The following is a 20,462-nucleotide window of genomic DNA, read 5'->3' as shown; positions in this document are numbered from 1 at the left end:
TGTGCCCAGAGCAGAGGTGTAACGGCATGAGCTCATTTCCGGATTGGTCATAAAAGTCAAAGTCATAAAGCAGTCATAATGAATAAATGCTAGATAGATGTGTTTAAAGTCATACCGTGGAATAGTAACATCTCCATGGAGACAAGCAGGTGACGGATCCTCCAGCAGAAAAGTTGCACAAAACACTACTGACATGTCATTTACACAATATATGCTCAAAGTGTGCTGTTGAAAGATTGAAATTGTGGGCACATTTATGGTGAGTGCCAAGTGGAGTAACTGAATGCTAAACGGATACACTTGTGGAGTCTCATTAGCTCGCGCGCTCATTATAGCATCCGTTCTTATAATCGTCTATTTATGCATTCTGGGGCAGGGCCAGGCAGAGGCAGAGGCAGAGATCCTAGCATCTGCCGGAGTAGCGTTTAGTACATGCAGTAACAGTAAACAACTCATTAGATTACACGGTTTAGTCTCACTTAATGGATTAGTCTGAATAAGTGTTTCATTCAGCCCAATCTCGAGTGTTTGAGTGGAGTTGAGTTCACGCACGCAAGTTTGCTCATTATTTGTGGATATTTGTTTTCAAAAGGGAGATGAGGACTACATGAAGTACAATCAGTGATCACCTCATTATATTTATTTTTAAAAATGTATTTATTTATTTGAGCATCAGTTAAAAAGCACGCAATGACACATGCGGTTCACTAAGGCTGTGCAATTAATTGAATTTTGATCGTGATTTCAACTTGTGTGTCAAACGACCTCCAGACTCTTATAATTGTGATACTTTCATGTTTTTCTATGCCTTATTTCATGTTCAAAGTATGCTTTATTAATTTTATGTTTTATACATCGCAAAACTGCTCTAAGATACATATTTGTAGCCTATATTTATTTTCAATTTGAAAGTTTTGCATAAATGATCAATAACTAAGTGTTTTTTTAGAGACAAATGCTAAATAAATGCATAGTGTAACTATAAAATTATCGTTTGAGTAATCGTGATTTCAATATTGACCAAAATAATCGTGATAATGATTTTTTCCATAATCGAGCAGCCCTACAATTCACAGTAGTTACATAAAAAAGATCAATTGTGAACAATAATATATTAAGGAGTCCATGATGCTCAAAAGGAGTAGGAGGAAGCTGCTGATGTAAATGGGCCATACCTGGGGCTGTACAATTACTCACATTTTACAGAGGCAGGAATTCTGTCATTTCTGATAATCAATGATCAGCTTGAGTGTTTTAATCAAGAGGCCCACAGCCAATTCTCTGTTAGTAAAATCATGTGGCCTTGAGTAGACTTTGGAGAAAGAAATTTGAAATGTAAACAAAAATTATTAAGGGTAAAGAAATCGTAAGTAAAATGTGTTTTGCCCCAGCACAGATGTATTGTTCAAGCAGCTCTTAGGGTCAAACTGAGATCGCTATGTGCTGTTTACATCTATAAAGCCTTTTTACTCGCTGCAAACCATGAAGTGTGCTGTTAACAGTGGTACTCAATGTTCATACTTAAGTAAAAGTACAGATACCATAGCAAAAAATACTCAAGTAAAAGTATCACATGAAAAAAACAACTTAAGTAAAAGTATTAAAGTATCAGTTTAGGTAAGGAAAGTAAAAGTAAGTAAAGTATTTTGCACAGAGTTTGAGTTCTAACAAAGTTTCAGATGTACTCATTTTGGTTTTAGATTGTAATCAAAGTCTGTGCTGAACATAACCTTTTTTTATTTGTTTGTTGCCATAATTCAAATAGCAAATGGGTTAAAAATAAACCCCCAGCCTTTTTGTTGCAGGTCTCAAACTAAAATAATAATAATTTAAAAAAAACATTTACTTTTCAGTCCTGTTCAAAGATGTAATGGAGGAGAAAGTACAGACACATGCTCTCCAATGTCGTGAAGTAAAAGCAAAAAGTATCCAGTTCAAGATCACAAATACCTAATATTTGTAGTTAAGTAGAGCATTTAACTGCTTTTACTTTATCACGTTCTGTTGGCATACAAGTAGTTTTTGGGGTAAGCCCTATGTTCCTTGGGATGAATATCTGAATGATCATGAAGCTTGTCTACATGAAAATACTCAGACATTTTTTATAATATTCTACATGTAGTTTGTGACATACAATGCACTCAAATGGTGTATCCTGTATCCTTTGCTGTTTAACTATTATACAATGCAAATCACTATATCTGCTTTAGACTGACTTGGAAGTTAAGTTGCTCATATATATATAAAGAATGTTTAAAAGGAATATATAATACTTGATTCTTTCATCAGCAGTTCAATAGTATAATGGTATAATACTACCTTAACATTAACGCTCGTACACAATGGAGATTTAAGTGTGTTTCAGTGTAGATGGAAGGTGGAATGACGTGAGGAGCGATAGCAGCTAAAAGTGAGAAAAGCATGGTACAAAAATAACTTCTGTGAAAAGGAAAGACACTCACCCGTCTGTGTCCTGAAAGTTCACATTGACTTTCTTCGTCGAACCCAAGAGCTCTGGAAAACAAAAGAAAGACAGCCGTCATTGATTTGCAGCTAGTAAACAAGTGATATGTAAACTACTGTTGCGTTTTATCCAACCCGCCGATATTGGCGTTGTGAATAGAGACTTGTCTTTTTGTGTCAGATGTAAATGGAGTTCTTCCTGCTGACTCATATCATCATATTTCTGTTCCTGCTGTTTTCACCAATTGCTATGTGTTTGATTTGAGCTTCCTGTGGTGATAATACTTGAACTGTCTCTGTTCTCAATGGCCTGGGATGAATGACTAGAATTTGAACATTTTTCCATCTAAAAAATGACATCTCAACAAATACACAAATCATTTCTATGGTGGATTCATTCATCTGTTTATTCTCAGTATTGATTGATAGCGGAAGCAATGCGGTCGTGCCACGGACTGTGTTTGCCCCAGTAATGAAGGAGCAGCAGGATGACAGCGCCCTCTTCTGTCCAACCACCAAAGACCATGAGATCATGCTCCAACAAGTTCGCCATTTACAAGAGGGAGACCTACCTAATAGATTGGGACAAGGCTAAGGTCATAGGTAAAGAGAACAACAAATAATATGGATCAGGGAGGCCAGGTTGATCTGGAAACGTGCCCTTAGACCGTAACCTGGGACGAGGTAACATAATAACGCTCTCATACCTGGGATACAGTTCTGAGGAAGCTAAACAGCACATAGAGCTGTTGTCCTACTGCTGCAAGTAGGAAGACAGTGCCAAAGTCTCTTTAAATCAGCTGACCAATCACTGACCAATTCTGAGTAAGGCAGCCAAGTTCAGCTAAAACATATTAAGATATAACACGAAAATGCAGCTCTGATTATAGAGTTCATGAAAGAACATCAAAAACCAGCCATTACTCTAAATGTGCCGTGTTTCTGACAGCAGTGCAAAACTCTCATAAGCCTCAGTCACACATGCAAAAGTAATGGGTAAAGATTATCAGTATGAACCAAGCAAAATAGTCTCAGAATAGAGTTAGACTGATATAGGGCTGATACTTGGTGGACTTTTTAGTAGGGCTGGGTATCATTAAGAAGTTGCCAATACGATACATATCTCGATACATAAGCCATGATACGATACATATCTCGACACAATGCACTTTTGAGTCAATGCGATACATTTCAAATCAATTTGATATGGTTCAATAAAAAACAATGACTAAATCATGGCTGTGATACTAAGTCTTTGTTAAACCATTTCTTGTGTAAAGTGAATATGAAACACACCCATTTTAATCTTCAAAACAGTGAAAATATCAAATGTGTTGCATAAACAAGTTTCCTACCTCTAAACAAACAACAAAACTGTAGCGCTGTAACAAAATAATTTAGTAAAACATACCAAAATATACTCTTGGTGATATATCGATACAGCAGTCCCTGATTTCAATACTGTATCATCACATTGAACGATACAATATATCGATATTTCGGGCCTTAAATCTCCAGCAAATGCAGATATTTAGTTTTGGTCAATCTGCTTCCTAAAAAATACAAAGCTTTACCTGCACAAAACATGACTAAACAGCTCTCTTATAAGTTTGTGGTTAAAAAAAAGGCTCTGCGGGGAGTTTGTAGTAAATTTAAATTACATAATGGGAAGAATAATCAAAATTGGCAGAGCTTATTGGCCATCAGTTGCTCTATATTTGAAACAATCAGCATCGGCCATGAAAAAACCCACATTGGTCGATCTCTATCCCAGAAAGAACATTGCTGAGTCTGCACTATTCACATATAACCAACAAAAACACAGGTCTGACTATAAGAATCTTTATTATTAATTATTAACCGAAGCCCACCAGCTTTATATAGACCTACTCTTGCTGAAAAGTACAATAATAATAATTTCAGATTTCTTCGTGTGATTCATCCCTGTTCCATCCATTTGAGCTTGTTTTTCAGGCACTGTGAGCGGAAGTGAGGAAGAGCAGAGAGGAGCAGAGACACACAGAGACTCCAGGAAGCAGGACAGTGGCCCTATTGTAGCTCAGACAGCTCCCAGCGCGACGGGCACAAAGACATCGATTTCCTCACATCTCGGTCCTGCCAGCTAAATACAGACGTCCACTGACACAAGGCAGACGCTGCACATAACACAGAGACATTAGACAACACAAAACGAATGCACAGAAACAGGCTTGTACTGTGGTATTTTTGCACACTGATGAAAAGCTAATGTTTAAAGCAGGCACAGGGCTTTGATTATTGTGACCAAGGCAAGCTGTAATCGTGAAAGTATTGCAAGTATTAGTTGTAGTAGCTGTAGTCAGAGTTAGGACCAAGTTGTTGTTTTGCAAGTCTCAAGTAAGTCTCAAGTCTTTGACCTCAAGTCCCAAGTCAAATACAGGCAAGTCCAAGTCGAGTCTCAAGTCACTGGTCCATAAGTCAAAGTCAAGTCCAAGTTGTTTGCTTTGAGCTTCAAGTCATTTCAAGTCTTTAAACCAAAATACCAAATATAGCTTCGATTTTTGCAATTTATCTGACTTTTAAGATAATACGTACTTTAAAAAAATCATAGTATATTTATATTTGATAATTTCTACAACTCTTATATAAATAAATGTAGTTAATTTTTCCTTTTTTTGACAAGATCTTAGAGTGAATCAGTATGATGAGAATAGGAAGAATTCAGATTTAAAAGTGCTTCTCAAGTCTTCTCAAGTCACAGGCCTCAAGTCCAAGTCAAGTCCCAAGTCTTACTCCATTTTATCAAGTCAAGTCTCAAGTCCTAAAAATAGTCTCTCAAGTCTGACTCGAGTCCAAGTCATGACTTGCAAGTCCCCACCTCTGGTACTTATAGTAGTCAGTGTTGTGGCTGTAGTAGTCACAGTTGGATAGTTGTATTGGAAGTAATAGACTTAAACTTACACAAACATTTTAGGGAAATAATTTGGGCACAGTAGCTCACACAACACAATAAATATAATAACAAAGAGCAAAAATATAAATGGTAATAATAAATTCTTAATAAGTAGCAAAAACGATAAAAAGAGACAGGTGTCAAATAAGACATAATTATATAACTGTAAATGCACAGTATAAATAAAATAGAAAGATAAGTAATAAAATATAAATGAGTCTAGTCAAGTAGTAATATTTGAAGTAGTAGTAGTGAGTAAGTGTTATGTATACAGACTCATGTACATCTGAACTATTAAACTACTGATGTTTTGGATTTGGAGTTATAGCAGAAAGTCAACACATGTGTCACAGGACATCCCCATCCCGTTAAGCCGTGTAACTATGACCTTTTGACCCTGCATCGCTATGACGACTGATGATCAGGCATGACCCCTGCTGCTGTGAAGTTCCTTTATGAGGCTGGAAAAGTGCACCCACCCAGTGGAACATGACCAGAAATCCCCTCTTTAATCTGATGGGACGGGTTTGTGTGGGAAAACTCTGGCTGTATGAATGTGACAGAGGCCAGGTGTGCAGCTTCTGGTATGACGTTTAAATACTGAGTCAAATCATATTAGCAGAAATTACAACTGCAAGATCTTAAAGGGCCTGTATTATGTCCTTTTTTTTTTTTGGAGTATTTATAGGCACCATGTTAATAGTGTTTAATGGTGCACTTGGGAACTTTTTCCAGTGGAGGGTCTGACTGCTTATCTCCATGGAGAATAGGGCTGGGTATCATTAAGAAGTTGTCGATACGATACATACCTCGATACATAGGCCACGATACGATACATACCTCGATACATAGGCCATGATACAGTGCACTTTGATTCAATATGATATATTTTAAATAGATTTGATACAGTTCAATAAAAAATAATGGGTAATTCATGGCTGCTATTTTAAAAGTCTTTGTTAAACCACTTCCTTTTCAAAGTTAATATGAAGCACATCTATTTTAACCATCAAAACAGTGAAAATGTCAAATGTGTTGCATAAACGAGTTTCCTTCCTCTAAACCAGGGGTCTCCAACCTGTAGCTCCACCCCCTTCCAAGTAGCTCGCCAAGGGATTTCTGAATCACACATATTGTGCTGAATAAGTAAAATTTTATTAATTAAATGCCTATTACCATTGTACAAGTATTATTTTGATGCCTAATTTTGTACACTAATAAATTAATAATGGTTTATGTTTTATAGGCGTCAAACTGTACTTCATCTAAGACTTGTCAAGGCTCTTATACATACGCAATTTCTTGTGACCGCTAAAACTAGTAGCTCTCTGGCATTTTCGTTTTGTAAAAGTAGCTCACTCGAGAAAAAGTTTGGAGACCCCTGCTCTAAACAAACAACAAAACTGTAGCACTGAAACAATATAACTGAGTAAAATATACCAAAAAATACTTGATATATCAATACAGCAGTCCCAGATATCAATACTGTATCATCACATTAAAGGAGACGATATATCAATATTTCGATATTTCTGCACAGATCTACTGGAGATATTACTGTTTTGCCTGGAATGTTACACAGTATGACATTAAACATACAGCATGTATATCATCCAATGATACCACCAGGCCAAGTTAAGTCACATCTGTGGCTTCAGTATAAAGAAAGGAGGGAAAAACAGGTGACTGAAACTGGATTTAGCAGAATCACAGTGAAGACAGAAACACTGTTAATCCGAGGTGAGAGAAGTTTGGTTTTATTCTAAATTACAGAGGACCAAAGAACTCCTCCATGTCTCATAAACAAACACAGACACGTATGAGTCTGGCCGGAGACGGAGCGGATGGTGAACAAACTGTGGGATCGTCTGTACAGCCTGTAGTGCAAGAACCTTTTTCAGTGTCTCTCAGCAATGAGTTACTGTGGAACATTTGAAGCAAAGCAACAACAAGCTCTTCAAAAAATGACATTGTTCACATTCAATAAAAAAAAGTAGGTTATATAATGCTTAGGGAATATTTTGGAGAGCTTGTCCTGTCACTGCGCAGGGAATATTTGGATAACAAAACTGTAATGAGTGTCAAACAGCTGGTGTATAATAACCAGTCATATTTTTGCTCTTTGTTATTATAATATATTGTGATGTGTGAGCTACTGTGTCCAAATAATTTCCCTTGTGAATCAGTAAAGTCTAAGTCTAACCATGTTAAAGGTATTACATGTGCTGCTGCAGGCTTGAGAGAACACAGAAGGATCTATGTGAATAATGGATGTTTGGACTTTCAAAAAACTGATTACTGTCCGATCAGTTTGTAATCTGTAGATGGAAACGCTCATAAGACACAGGACACTGGACAGCAACCATCCCAGTCACAACAAACAGTGAAACCATGGACCACACCCTCCCTGCAGACAGTAATATGATTTCCCACACATGCATTTTATCACTCTTATACAACTCTTATACAACGCTGATCCAAAAACTCCATAGGGGAATATCTAAACACTATACCAATCACTGGAGAATATAAACACTTCATTTTTGCAGCTGACAAAATCTGTGGCTATCTGCATCCAAATGTTAGCTCTTAGCAATTAACTACAGTATTTAGGCTAATATTCTTAAAGCCAATGTAATAAGCAGGTCTACACTGACTACATGAAACAGTATTGAAAAAAACATGCAGAACTTTTGTGCCTTTGTTAACATTATTATTGGTTTGTACATCCATAAATGAAAACAAAACAAAAAAATCCTTACATTCTTTCATTCTCATTGTGGTTTATGTTGTACGACCATAAATGATAAACTTTTGTGCCTTTGATGACATTATTATTAGATTGTACAACCATAAACAAAACAAAAAAAAAAAAATCAACAAAGCATTATGTTTTGAAAGATATAGAGCTCTGGAATGACTGAATTATGCATTAAATTTAGTTTGTTTTAATTAATATTTTGTCTCTTATAAGTACAGTGAGTCGTAAATGAAGTTGTAAATGCAAATTTGTTCATGCTCTGCTTTCTTTTTTGGAATTATGTTATTTTTTAATAGGGTTTGGTACTTTTGCTTCAGCTTGGACCCTTTCTGTCTTGATCCATGTAGTTGTGGTCTGTTTTGTTCTAGTTTTGTAGTGCTGCCAAATGATAGCCAGGCAATTTCATTTCTCTCCAGCGACTAGGTCAGAAATCGGAATACAATAGACAGTTTGCAAGAACCCCGGAATTGTGAATTCAGGCACCAGCCAATCAGCGAAGAGCCATACATTCTGTGTTGGCAACGACTCCTTAGATCGAGAATTTAAAGACGGAACAAAGAGCATGTTTGGTGAATTTTATCAAGGGGAAAGACGTTACTGCCCTTCTTCCTATGAGATTTGAGAAAAGCTTAATATACCAGTTAGCCCTGTTAGCGACGCATTACAAACATCACGACCAAACAGCAGCGATTGGTTAAATGAAAAAAAGGTGCCCGCCTACCGTCGAGCGAACAAATTCTAACACTGCGAGGTCAGACCGGTGAAACCGGCTAATGAATCAGGCTTGCAAAATGACCCAATTAAAAAAAACAACAACAGACAAACAAACAAAAAAACATGCAAAATATATTGTTATTTTTTCATTGCTTTGTGAAAATGTGAGTCATTTTAAGTACATTTTTGTGAGGTTATTTGTGTGTATAACATCTTTGCCCTTTGATAATAAGTGCAGAATATAAAAAGCAGAAAAAGGTCATATTCTAGGGCGACATTTTAGGCGATTTGCATTTTTACTTAACCTACTGATGTACGCCTTGATCTTCTCTTTTTGTATTGATCGCTGTCTGTTAAAGGTGAAGGGTTAGCTGAAAGGCACGGTTGTGATGTAATTGGCGTGTCTAGGAAAAGGTTAGCTATATCCAGACTGCGAATAAATCAACATTGCTCCACTGAGGTAAGAGAAAGGCTTTTGCAGAACAGTTACTCGGGTTCTGTTTTCACGCCAATGGCAAAAAAATGGGCTGTCTGTATCCTCCTGGGAACAGAATAAAGAGAAGACTGTCGAGACTTCTCTTATTATGAGGCGCTTATATAACGTCTATCCTGAAGAGTACGCAGAGGCAGTTGACAGATAAAGACGACATAGGAAATAGAATTGCTCACTTTCACTAAAATGTCACTCTTCCGTTCGTCCTTCCAGATGTCTTTCCCGTGCGCGTATCTGGCGCTGGGGAGTGGAAAATGGACTTGAGTAGACCTGCTGTCTTGGCCCCGATCGATCTGTCCCCATTTTGCCCCGACTAGCCGCTTCCTGCTCCTCTCCACACACTAACAACATGCTTTACTTTCTCTCCATGTCATAGTCCATGCTAGAGGCTTGTAGATTTATAGCCAAAGATACATAAGCTATTCCATATTCATTAGCAATGTAACGATATCCAAATCTCTCGGTACGAAATTATCACAATATGAATCTCACGGTACGATATTTATTACAATAATTTGGAGAGGCGATATAATTGTAGATAGGACACTTTTTTGCTTTTAAAATACCTTGACAAGATTTTGGTGTGAATTATTTCCATCATGATCCCAAGAATTCAAGTAAAAAACATATTTTTTCATGTTGTCTGCGCTGAAATGAATCATGGGATATGTAGTTCCCAATGTTTATAAGCTGTTGCTACTATAAAACCATGCATTTAAGCAAAGGAACTTGTGACTTGATATGTTGTGACAGTCCACGATGATATTATTGTGAGACTTTTGACGATACGATATCACGATATTTCGGTTATTGTTATATATTCATATACCATCCTTTAAAATTCTTCATCTGATTTCTGTCAAGTAACACACCTCAGCCTCATATCACCAACAACTGTCATTTAAACTGAGTAAATGTGCTGTGTCTATAATTGAATATATTTATAATATACTTATAATTTAAAGTGAAGTACAAATTAAATTAAATTAAAACAAATTCATTGCAAACTTCCATAAACTAACCGTATTCATCCAAGGTAATTACCGTCCAAAAAATACAAAATGTTCTCTGAGCCAAAGGCAAGGTATCCTCTGGACCGTCACATTATGTAATTTATTTGACTTCATATTTCAGTAACTGCACAGTCACCACAACCTTGAAAAATTTCAAACAAGAAAAAAATTATTTCACTTTTGCTGATTGCTTTGAATTTTTACCCAATCTATCTAGCCTTGCAAGCAAGATAGATTCTCACGATTTTTGTGAGTTCACAAACTCCTGAAAATTCATCTTGTTCATGTTCAGCTGAAGCGTTTGGATGTGATAGGTCTGACTAGTCAGCACAGGACTGTGGTTTGGGCTCAAGCCAGTGTCAGACAACGCCAACAGATATGGAACTTCAGCCTATTTTAATGGAAAACAGACTATTAAAAAAGTGCAGAAGGTAAACATTTTGTGCATTTGTGGACGAGTACGATGCCTAAGTTTTTCTCCTAGCTTGATTTAACCAAAGTAAGATTTTTTGGCTTGTTCTGCTGTTGTGATAAGCATGATTTATCAGCCGGTTTCACTTTGTAGAAACTATCTGACCTCGCAATGTTCGAATTTGCTCGCTCGACCATAGGCGGGTACTTTTTTTCATTTAACCAACTACTGCTATTTAGTCGTGACCACTGACGGGGCTAACTGGTATATTAAGCTTTTCTCAAATCCCATACGAAGAAGAGCAATAACGTCTTTCCCCTTGATAAATTTCACCAAACATTCTCTTTGTTCCGGCTTTAAATCCTCGATCTCAGGAATCGTTGCCAACACAGAATGTATGGCTCTTCGCTGATTGGCTGGTGCCCGAACTCACACTTCTGGGGTTTTTGCGAACAGTCTAGTGTATTCCGATTCCTGACTCAGTTGCTGGAGAGAAATGAAATTGAGCGGAGACACTAGGTGGCGCCAGCCTGGCTACTGTTGTGATGCTTCGAATAGTGAACTCGAAGCAATAAATGATGCCATCTCAGATTGATGCATAGAACTCAGTTGAGACAGCTACACATATATGTCTGGCTACAGCAGGTCACAATCTATCACAATGGTGTCGATTTCTTGATCATTTCCTTTTTCCATGTCAGAAATATACAGAAATATTTGTCAAACATTAGAAGATTACCATGTGAGCAGGCAAAAACATCACCTGAAGTCATGGGAGAGCTATTTTAGAAAGGAGCTTAAAATATTGACTATTTATTTTATTATGGTCTTACATCATTTTAATGTGCTGTTGTTGAACTTTCAGTGTCCAGCCATTGTCGTGATTGATAGTGTGTTTACATGTGGATAGAGCAGGAGGATGTTGGCAGAGCTCCCTCTCTCCCACGTTATCCTTATATGCCTTCTCTCACTGAGATCTTGGCCTTATTTGATGACCGGGTACCACCATGTTCTTTTCTGATCCCAGTGTACAACGGGGGCGGTCACATGGTGCAGAAGGGCCAAGTCAAACAACAACTGGGTAACATAGGTGACCTTTACAGGATGAAGGATTATAGAGATCTTATAAAAAGTTGAGTATGATATAAATTTAGATGCCAAGACATGCCCTTTTCCCATGGACCCTATCAGTAAAATGAATGGAGCTGAATCAAGAAACAACCAAACATGAATGACAAGTAGCAATCCCTTGATACTTGAAAACCACACGCACAAAAAGTACTTAGCATATTGGCTGTAAAAAATATAGCACTGATATTTTGAGATTTTGCCAACAATAATAGTTTTCAACATGTATTAGTGTACTGCTACAGAAAAATATAATGCTAAACAATAATACTGAAACTACTTTATGCCACTGACAAAATAAAGTAGGATAATCCTAGTAAAGATGTTTTAGTATAAGATATCATTAAAGGGTATTCTGCAAGGATGTAACAATAACCAAAATATCGTGATATTGTATCGTCAAAGTTCTCACAATAATATCGTGGACCATCACAATATATCGAATTACAAGTCTCTTTGCTTAAATTAAGAGTTATGGTGTAGTAATAGCTAAAAAAAAGACAGAGGGAACTACATAGACCATGATCCTTTGCTCCATTTCAGTGCAGACTACAAGAAGAAATAACAGTTCTAAGCACTTTTAAGTCTTGGAGTTGGATTAAGTCTTGTCAAGACATTTTAAGAGGAAAAAATAGCAAATTAAAAGTTTTGTCAGTCTCCACAAAATAAATATCACAATAAATATCGTACCGTGAGATGTATATTGTGAAAATATTACCGAGAGATTTGGATATTGTTACATCTCTAATCGTGAGCCTTTCCACCACCACGATATCACAATAAATAACATATCGTGAGGTTCATACCGTGACAATATCGTATTGTGAGACTTGGATATCGTTACACCCCTAGTATTCTGAGCTGCAAAAATATATATAACAAAATGAACCATAATTATCATAGAAATTACTTGATCAATCCTTTACAGCACAAATCTTACCTTTCTTACCTCTTACCCATAAAAAACCTCCCCACAATGGCAAAGAAAATGTACACATGACATTTATTGAGCCCAATAGATACTGTATATTGTTCCAGCTATAATTTATTGAACAATAAGTTGATATAGTAATTAGAGAGAAAGAGAGCGATAGAGTAAGAGCAATATACTTTATTGATCCTAGATGAATAGAGTGAAGGAAAACATTATCTTGACTTTATATTAATCCAAAACACAGAAGAAGGTGGTTTCCTCACAGTATTTTGTCTTTTCAGCTGTATCACTGGGCAGATGATTGGTGCATTCCTATTGCATGTGTGATGAAGTTTGGAAAAACAGTGCGATGGAAACATAAATTGTGCACCTGCTCGAGTCAGAACAACAACTTGACATTACGTATGTCACTGCGTACAAGTTAGAGGACTCCCATGTTACACTTAACAATGCCAAAACCACACAGATGGTTAGCAGTTTGTATTAGCCAGGTCTTTACAGCAGCTATTTGACCCTCATTGATCTCTCAGTCTGCCACCCGCAGTCTAAGGTCTCATATCCCAAAAGCAGGTAGCAAATCATATCTTCAAGTCAACACAAAAAACAACTGTAATAAGATTTTTTTTTTTCAAAACAGTGACAAAACAATGATAGTATAAAAAGTAGGTTGACAGATTGGACGAGCAGCGAATGATGAAAACTGGGTGTTCTGCCAATGCACTGGCTGCTCCAGGAATAGGCTAGAAGAGAGCTGGGAATTTGGGCTAATTTCATCATTTTGGGGTTAGTTGCACATCTGTTGCTCTTTCTGCATCCAAGTAGCTTTAGGAAACAGGTCGTATGCGTCACAGAGAAATGACAGTAATATCCTTGGAAACACAGACAGATTTTAAATGAAGAGAGTTACAAAAAGGAAATTAACAACACAGACTATATTATACCTCACAGTAACGAAGTGACACACATGACCAAAGCTGAACGCATTCAGCTCATGTTAAAAAATACTGGCATTACATTTCTTAAAATGTCATATTTTAATTTTTTAAAGGGCACATGTTGCACTTTATTTGATTTGCTCGAGGTTTTTTACATGTTCTTCTTAGCACTTTCACTGGCAGAAAAAAGTCTAACCATTTGAAAAAAACTACTGCTAACTAATAAACAACATGACATGATGTGGCGGCAGAAAGCTCAGAAAAAGACTGGCAGTGATTTATGGACAGTACAAACTTTATACCTTTGCCAACAATGCTGGAAAATTCAGTTGAAAACACTTTATTCAGTGTTTTGTCTCAGAGAGAGATTACTGAAACAACTCCAGGTATGTTTTTATGAGTTATGTTATGATTTAACATGATTAAATCTCAAAAGAATCCATTTTAGATAATATGAGTTAAATAATGTGGAAAAAATTATTTACTCCTTCATTCATATATACAACTTAAGAGCACCAGTATAGGTTTATGAGGCACTGTATGAATAACGTACACTACACACACTACTCTATACTACCAGCCCAATTACCTGTGTGCCCTGGCTTGCTCCCCTGCACTCTAAAGGAAAACACTGGCTTGATAATGTTGCTGCAAACCTGTGCCTGCAGCTCCTGGCTTCACAGAGACAGTTGCTAGGTAACACACATCCTCCTCCTCCTCCTCTTCCTCCTCCTCCTCCTCCGCACGGGGAGAATCTGCTGCACACGGCAATTCCAGAGCGTGCACGTGAGCATAGTGACAGCGTGCATGTGTGACGTGTTTCCACATGAGTTAGCGCTAAGTGCCTCGGCTTCCTCCTCAAATCAGTGGCCTCGCTGGTTTTCACTCACTGGAGCAGTAACAACAAAAGGCCACAGCGGACCAGCATGCAACAGTCACAGTATCAAAGTATGTCGCTCTGAACTTTAGTTGCCCGGAACGCCAGGACCACAAACTTTTACATTACTTTAGGTCTCTCTCTCAAATTTCAGAGGAGCATGACTGACAGTCGGATCAACCAATCAGAGAAGTCAAAACACAAAACACAAAACATAGAACAATCAGGGTGACTTACGAGTAAAAGGTCTAAGAAAGAGCCTGGATGTCTGAAGAATCAACAACTAAAACACCCATATATTTAAATGTGTTGTTCTGAATGATGCACAATTATTCAAAAGGAGATGTCTTTCGCATTTGAGAGATACGTGCTACAAATTAGAGACTGTGATTTGCACGGCCCAAATAAGCATGGTTGTTTGTTTGGTTAGTAGGAGGAACTGAGGGACTTCAAGCAGTGGTGCAGGCTTAATTATACATTAATGGAAGATGTAAGAGCTATCCTACATATATCTTTAGGGCTTGAGACCAGCACATTACCTGGCTTGTTTATGTATGGCCAAAAATAGGATTTATCAGAGTTTTTTGTTTATTTTTCTATTTTTATCTACCTGGTTGTATTACTCAAAAAATACCAATTTATCTATATGGAACATTCTTACTTCAGTAATTGTAAGGAAGCTCACCAAAGTGAAATAACAGAGCTGTGCATGAATGATAGTAAAACAACAACAAGAACGCCAAGCTATTAAGGAAAGAGGCGCAATTATGATCAAATTCAAACCATAACAGTGATTAGCATATCCCAGAGCAGCTATCAGATAAGCAGCAGCATTCACGCTCCAAACGCCTGGCTCTGGTTCAGCCTGTGTTGTGGATAATTCCAGACAGACACAGCGGAAAACTCCATCCCATAATTGCACAGAATGATTTGTGAGGTGTGGAAACTGGGCCCTCTGTAGATGCATAAACTAATGAGATAATCGGAGCAGCCGCATTTGTTTATTAAGAAATGTAAGTTCAGCGACGTATCCATCAAGAGAAGTGCAGAGTCCACAGTCTGCATGGGGCTCAAGCTGGACCAGGACCAGGGAGCCGAACACAAGTCTGTCCTATAAAAATAAAATAACAGTGGAATACAAACCTAACTGCAGTAATAGGCTTGTCAAAAAATCAATATGTAGTTATTAATCAATATTAAAACAAGTACTAAACTCATTTGAACAAGTATTGAGACTTCGTAAATAGGACAAAGTTGGACATTTCCTACATAGAATGATCTTGATGTTTATCATTACTAGTATACTATCACTAGAAACTACCAGGGATGTAACAATAACCAAAATATCGTGATATCATATCATCAAAATTCTCACAATAATATCATGGACCACCACAATATATGAAATTGCAAGTCTCTTTGCTTAAATTAAGAGTTATGGTGCAGCAATAGCTACAAAAAGACAGAGGGAACTACATAGACCATGATCCTTTGCTTCATTTCAGTGCAGAAAAGAAAAAAGAAATCACAGTTCTAAGCACTTTTAAGTCTGAGTTCTGTGGATTAAGTCTTGTCAAGGCATTTTAAGGGGAAAAAGTAGCATATTAACAGTTTTGTTAGCCTCCACAAAGTATCACAACAAATATTGTACCGTGAGATGTATATTGTGAAAATATTGCATAAATACTGTAAGAGATTTGAATATTGTTACATCCCTAATTGTGAGCCTCCCCACTATATCGTGAGCTTTCCCTCAATATCACAATAAGTATCGTACCGTGAGGTTCATACCGTGACAATATCGTATCGTGAGACTTTGATATCGTTACACTCCAACTACTTTGTGTATGAAAATTACATGGTATTGTACAGAAAAAAAGGTTTAATTATTGTTGTGGTGCTAAAATTGGTTCTGAATATCAAACCCTTACTTTAGTTTAAATATCAGGCTTGAAACTATGATTGCCCATTATTCAAAAATAATGATAAATACTACTACTGCCACAGCTGCCCTGGATTTAGGAGGGGTGATAAAGTGTACCCCTTGTTCCTCTGCTTTGACTTGCATTAGAGATATTCCTCATGACATTAGGCCAAATAGGCTGTATAAATTATTAGTAAAATACAGCTCTGGTCCTATGGGATTTCCTGGGAACTGCCATAATTTGTTTGTGTACTTGAAGGTGAACCATTATTTCCACAGTGATTTTATTAGAATAGATTACTCTAGACATAACATGAAAGGGCTCTCCCATCAGAGGACGTGCTCATTGATTGACGGCAGAAGTACATGAAGAGGATAATTGAACTCAACAGACTGGAGGTAATTACATGACAATGACATATGTGTACCTTTGTGTACTCTGAATCCTGGAGAGAGAAATTGCCATGCTCTGCCAGCCTATACCTATGTCCTATTCCATCAGAGGTATAATACTCCCTACAACAGAAGCATAGGCAGACTTGAATGGACAATACCATCTCTGCCTCAATGTCTCGAGGGCTCATGTCTCCAGGTTCTGTACGGATGGTAAATAAACATCGCCTGCGTTAGAACTCCAGTCCCACACCTCTTCCGGTTACTTCCATTTACTCTCCAACAATCACTTTAATGCACAAATACTACACAGATGTGGGCATTGTTCAAAGAGAGAGGAAACCGGCAGCTGAATTCATTTGCTATAAATACTCCCTCACATCCTTAGAAGTTCACACAGCAGTGGTGCTAGGAGCCAGAGACAGCACTGCTACTGCTACTTCAGAGGGATAAACACAGCACAGACTGAGAAGGGTCCAACACGATGTGAGATTTACCATTAATAGACGAGGAGATAATGTTTGATTGGGAATATAGTACATTTCTGTGTGACGATTTCAACCAGACTAGTAACCTAAATTGACTAAAGGAATGCTGCATGTTCAAGGATCAAAAACATGGGCATAAAAGTCATTAAACTGATTAGAAAACACAATCCATTTCGCATTCTATTGCACATTTCCACAATCTTAAATCTTGCTTGAATGGTATTTTGATCAGACCAACCAACCCATACACTTATCCCTCCTCCGTAAGTGTCTCATTTATCTCGACATGTTGCTGAGATGTCAGTAAACACGAAAGCTAACTACATTACTAGTGCTGTAAATGACTAAAGCATTTTTGGTTAATTGAATTGTCCTCATTAAGCAGCACACAGAGGCATTTAGACCCATCTAATATACTGTAGGTGGGATGTTGCACGTGGACCAAACTAAAAGTCACAGCGCCACATAGAGGCACGAGGACTATAAACCAAATGGGATTGTACATTGGTCATTTCCTGTGCATTGATTAATGAAGTAAATAGGATGTGGGCACAAAAAAACAGGTGGTATCATCATAAAGTTGAAAAGAGTATGACAGCACATTGCATCAAGATGCCGACATTTTCTTTTTTGGTTGTTAAACATCTGTTCTGTTCAAATTAAGAAGTAATTAATGAATACATTTTAAAACACAAAAGTCCCATCCCAGTCTAAAATTTGCTTCTTCACCAAAGCCGTGTTAATACATTAAATCAAACACATTCCTTTGCATCTGTCTGATTTTGGTAAAGCTGAAATAAGACTCATGTCATATCTATAAATAATGTCAAAAATCCATCCAATCCTTCACTAGTCCTATTTTGGACAGATTTAGACCCTATAAAGTCACATAATCTGTTCTCTAATATGCCTCGTAGCATCTCGCACATGTGATACAACACACAGCGCAAACATGAATTATTCAGAGTCCTCCATCGATCAGTTGGGAGCTGGATGTTTCAGTGGCAGTGCCAGCAGACACAGCAGGGCTACAGAGGCGTATTTTTAGACATGACATGAGGCACAGCTCAGCGTGCTTAGATCAATAATACAGTATACAGAACATACAGACTGCTTCACAGGCTAGCCTTTTGACCTCCATATTTGCTCTTTGTAAATGAACGGACGTTGCTGTCAACAAGTAGAATATTAGAAGAACCGTATAACATGAACATAAAGTAGATACACACAGTAGTACTTTCTTGTAGTAAACTTAAAACAGATGATTGGCTTAAATACACTATGCAACTTTTCTGGTGGAGGTTTTAATGCCATACAGTGGAACATTCCAGGCAAATCAGTTTTTTCCATTATTCACTTAAACACAAATCGAAAACTGAAAAAATAAATCGTTGTCCGTTTTTTCAGTTTGGTTTTGGAGACAAATAATGAAGAAAATAGTTGTTTTTTCGTTTTCTTATTTTTGGTTTTATTTTGAAAAACGAATTAACAAAAGATCCATGGATTCAGGCAAAGCAATCATTTCCACATGGAGTCAAGCACCAGAAATGTTACAAACTGCACTTTTAAGTAATATATAACATACTTTTTTTCTTGATTTTTGCCTGAGCCACTTATTGAGGGCTCACAGATTTAATGGTCCTATATTACGCTAAACTGAGATGCTCTCTCCAGGGTTTTGTTCCATTCACACATGTTCAAGTAATCCTTTATTATTAGTCTGTCTACATCTCCAAAGCTCAAAATCCTCTGTTCCACCTTGTGATGTCAGAGATACGATGCAGAGATTGGCAATTCCAGAGCTGAAGTGATTCTCGTGGAGAAAAACGCAGTGGAGGACTTCCTCTGCCTAAATTTGCAGCGTTTGTGTGTCAAACATGTGTGAATGAAACAAAACACTCCAGATATATTTTTGGTGAGGAAATAACATTATAACCTCGATCAGAAAATGGCGTAACATGGGCCCTTTATTTTCAGGCTGACTTATGTAAACAAAAGAAGCCTTCATAACACATTAATTTAAGTTTGTTTTCATCAGCCAGTTGTTTTAGCTGGCACGCTAAATCTAAATCACAGATGGTTTATGGGTAACGGTTAGGTGCACAAGTGGATGGTACAGTGAAATGGGACAGACACTGCTTTAGTTGTGCACACAAACAGCGAGCGGAGAAGCAGGTAAACAGGAAGCAGAGTAATTGAATTGTAAAGAAGAGTCTTTCCAAATGGATCGGGGCAAAGGCACAGATGGATTCAGCGAGGGGCGGGGGGCGGGACAGGAAGTGCTCAGACAGGAAGTGGTTATGAGAGAAGAGGAAAATCGATATTGAGGAGCGTAGTTTATTAGATCATGATGTTGTTAAACAGTGTTGTAAAATGGGCCAATATGAGCCTAATGCACATGGACAGTTACGGGCATGGGCCATTTCTGATGCATTCAGAAGTACTTAAGGACTGTGTAGTAACTAAATCCAGTACTGCAATATTAATGTGGTAAATGTAATTGTGTACTAAAATATATCTTGTTTTAAAAATGTACTATTTACAACAACAATGTCAATGTAGGGCTAATAATTAAATAAGGTAAATGATAGTATTTAAAGTGCTTTATAACACTGACACAGTAACCTTAAGGGTGCACTGTGTAAGTTTTTGGATGGAGGTCCGCCACCTGCTTGTTGATATGTCATTGCTCTGTCTGGAATGTTCCACAGTATGACATTAAACAGCTCTACTTTACATTTATTAAATTACAGGTGGTTTTATAGTTTAAGAATACCTAGAAAAACAGGCATTCTGACCTGCAACTCAGTCTGGTTTGGTCTCCATGAGGGTAGAAAAGTCAAAAGTTAAGCCATATTGTGAAACATTCCAGACATATGTTTATTCTCCATCAAGAAAAGCATATGATGGACCCACTGCCAGAAAAGTTAAACAATGCACCATTAAAGCAATATAATCCAAGTAAACCTTTTTCGACATAAACAATATTGTAAAA

At 37.4% G+C, this 20,462-nt stretch overlaps 1 protein-coding gene across 1 annotated transcript in view; it reads right to left on the bottom strand.

Annotated features, from left to right (window-relative positions):
• Positions 1-20,462, bottom strand: part of caskin1 (CASK interacting protein 1) — an 80,693-nt gene that overhangs the window by 28,420 nt on the left and 31,811 nt on the right. Inside the window, exon 2 of the mRNA XM_055152649.1 lies at positions 2,463-2,514. Coding sequence (XP_055008624.1) covers positions 2,463-2,514 — 52 coding nt within the window. The remainder of the gene's footprint in view (positions 1-2,462; positions 2,515-20,462) is intronic.

The sequence above is a fragment of the Boleophthalmus pectinirostris genome, unplaced genomic scaffold, assembly GCF_026225935.1.
Source record: "Boleophthalmus pectinirostris isolate CB_2022bp ecotype Guang Dong unplaced genomic scaffold, ASM2622593v1 HiC_scaffold_17, whole genome shotgun sequence".
NCBI lineage: Eukaryota > Metazoa > Chordata > Actinopteri > Gobiiformes > Gobiidae > Boleophthalmus > Boleophthalmus pectinirostris.
This window is presented reverse-complemented; position numbering and strand designations above follow the sequence as displayed.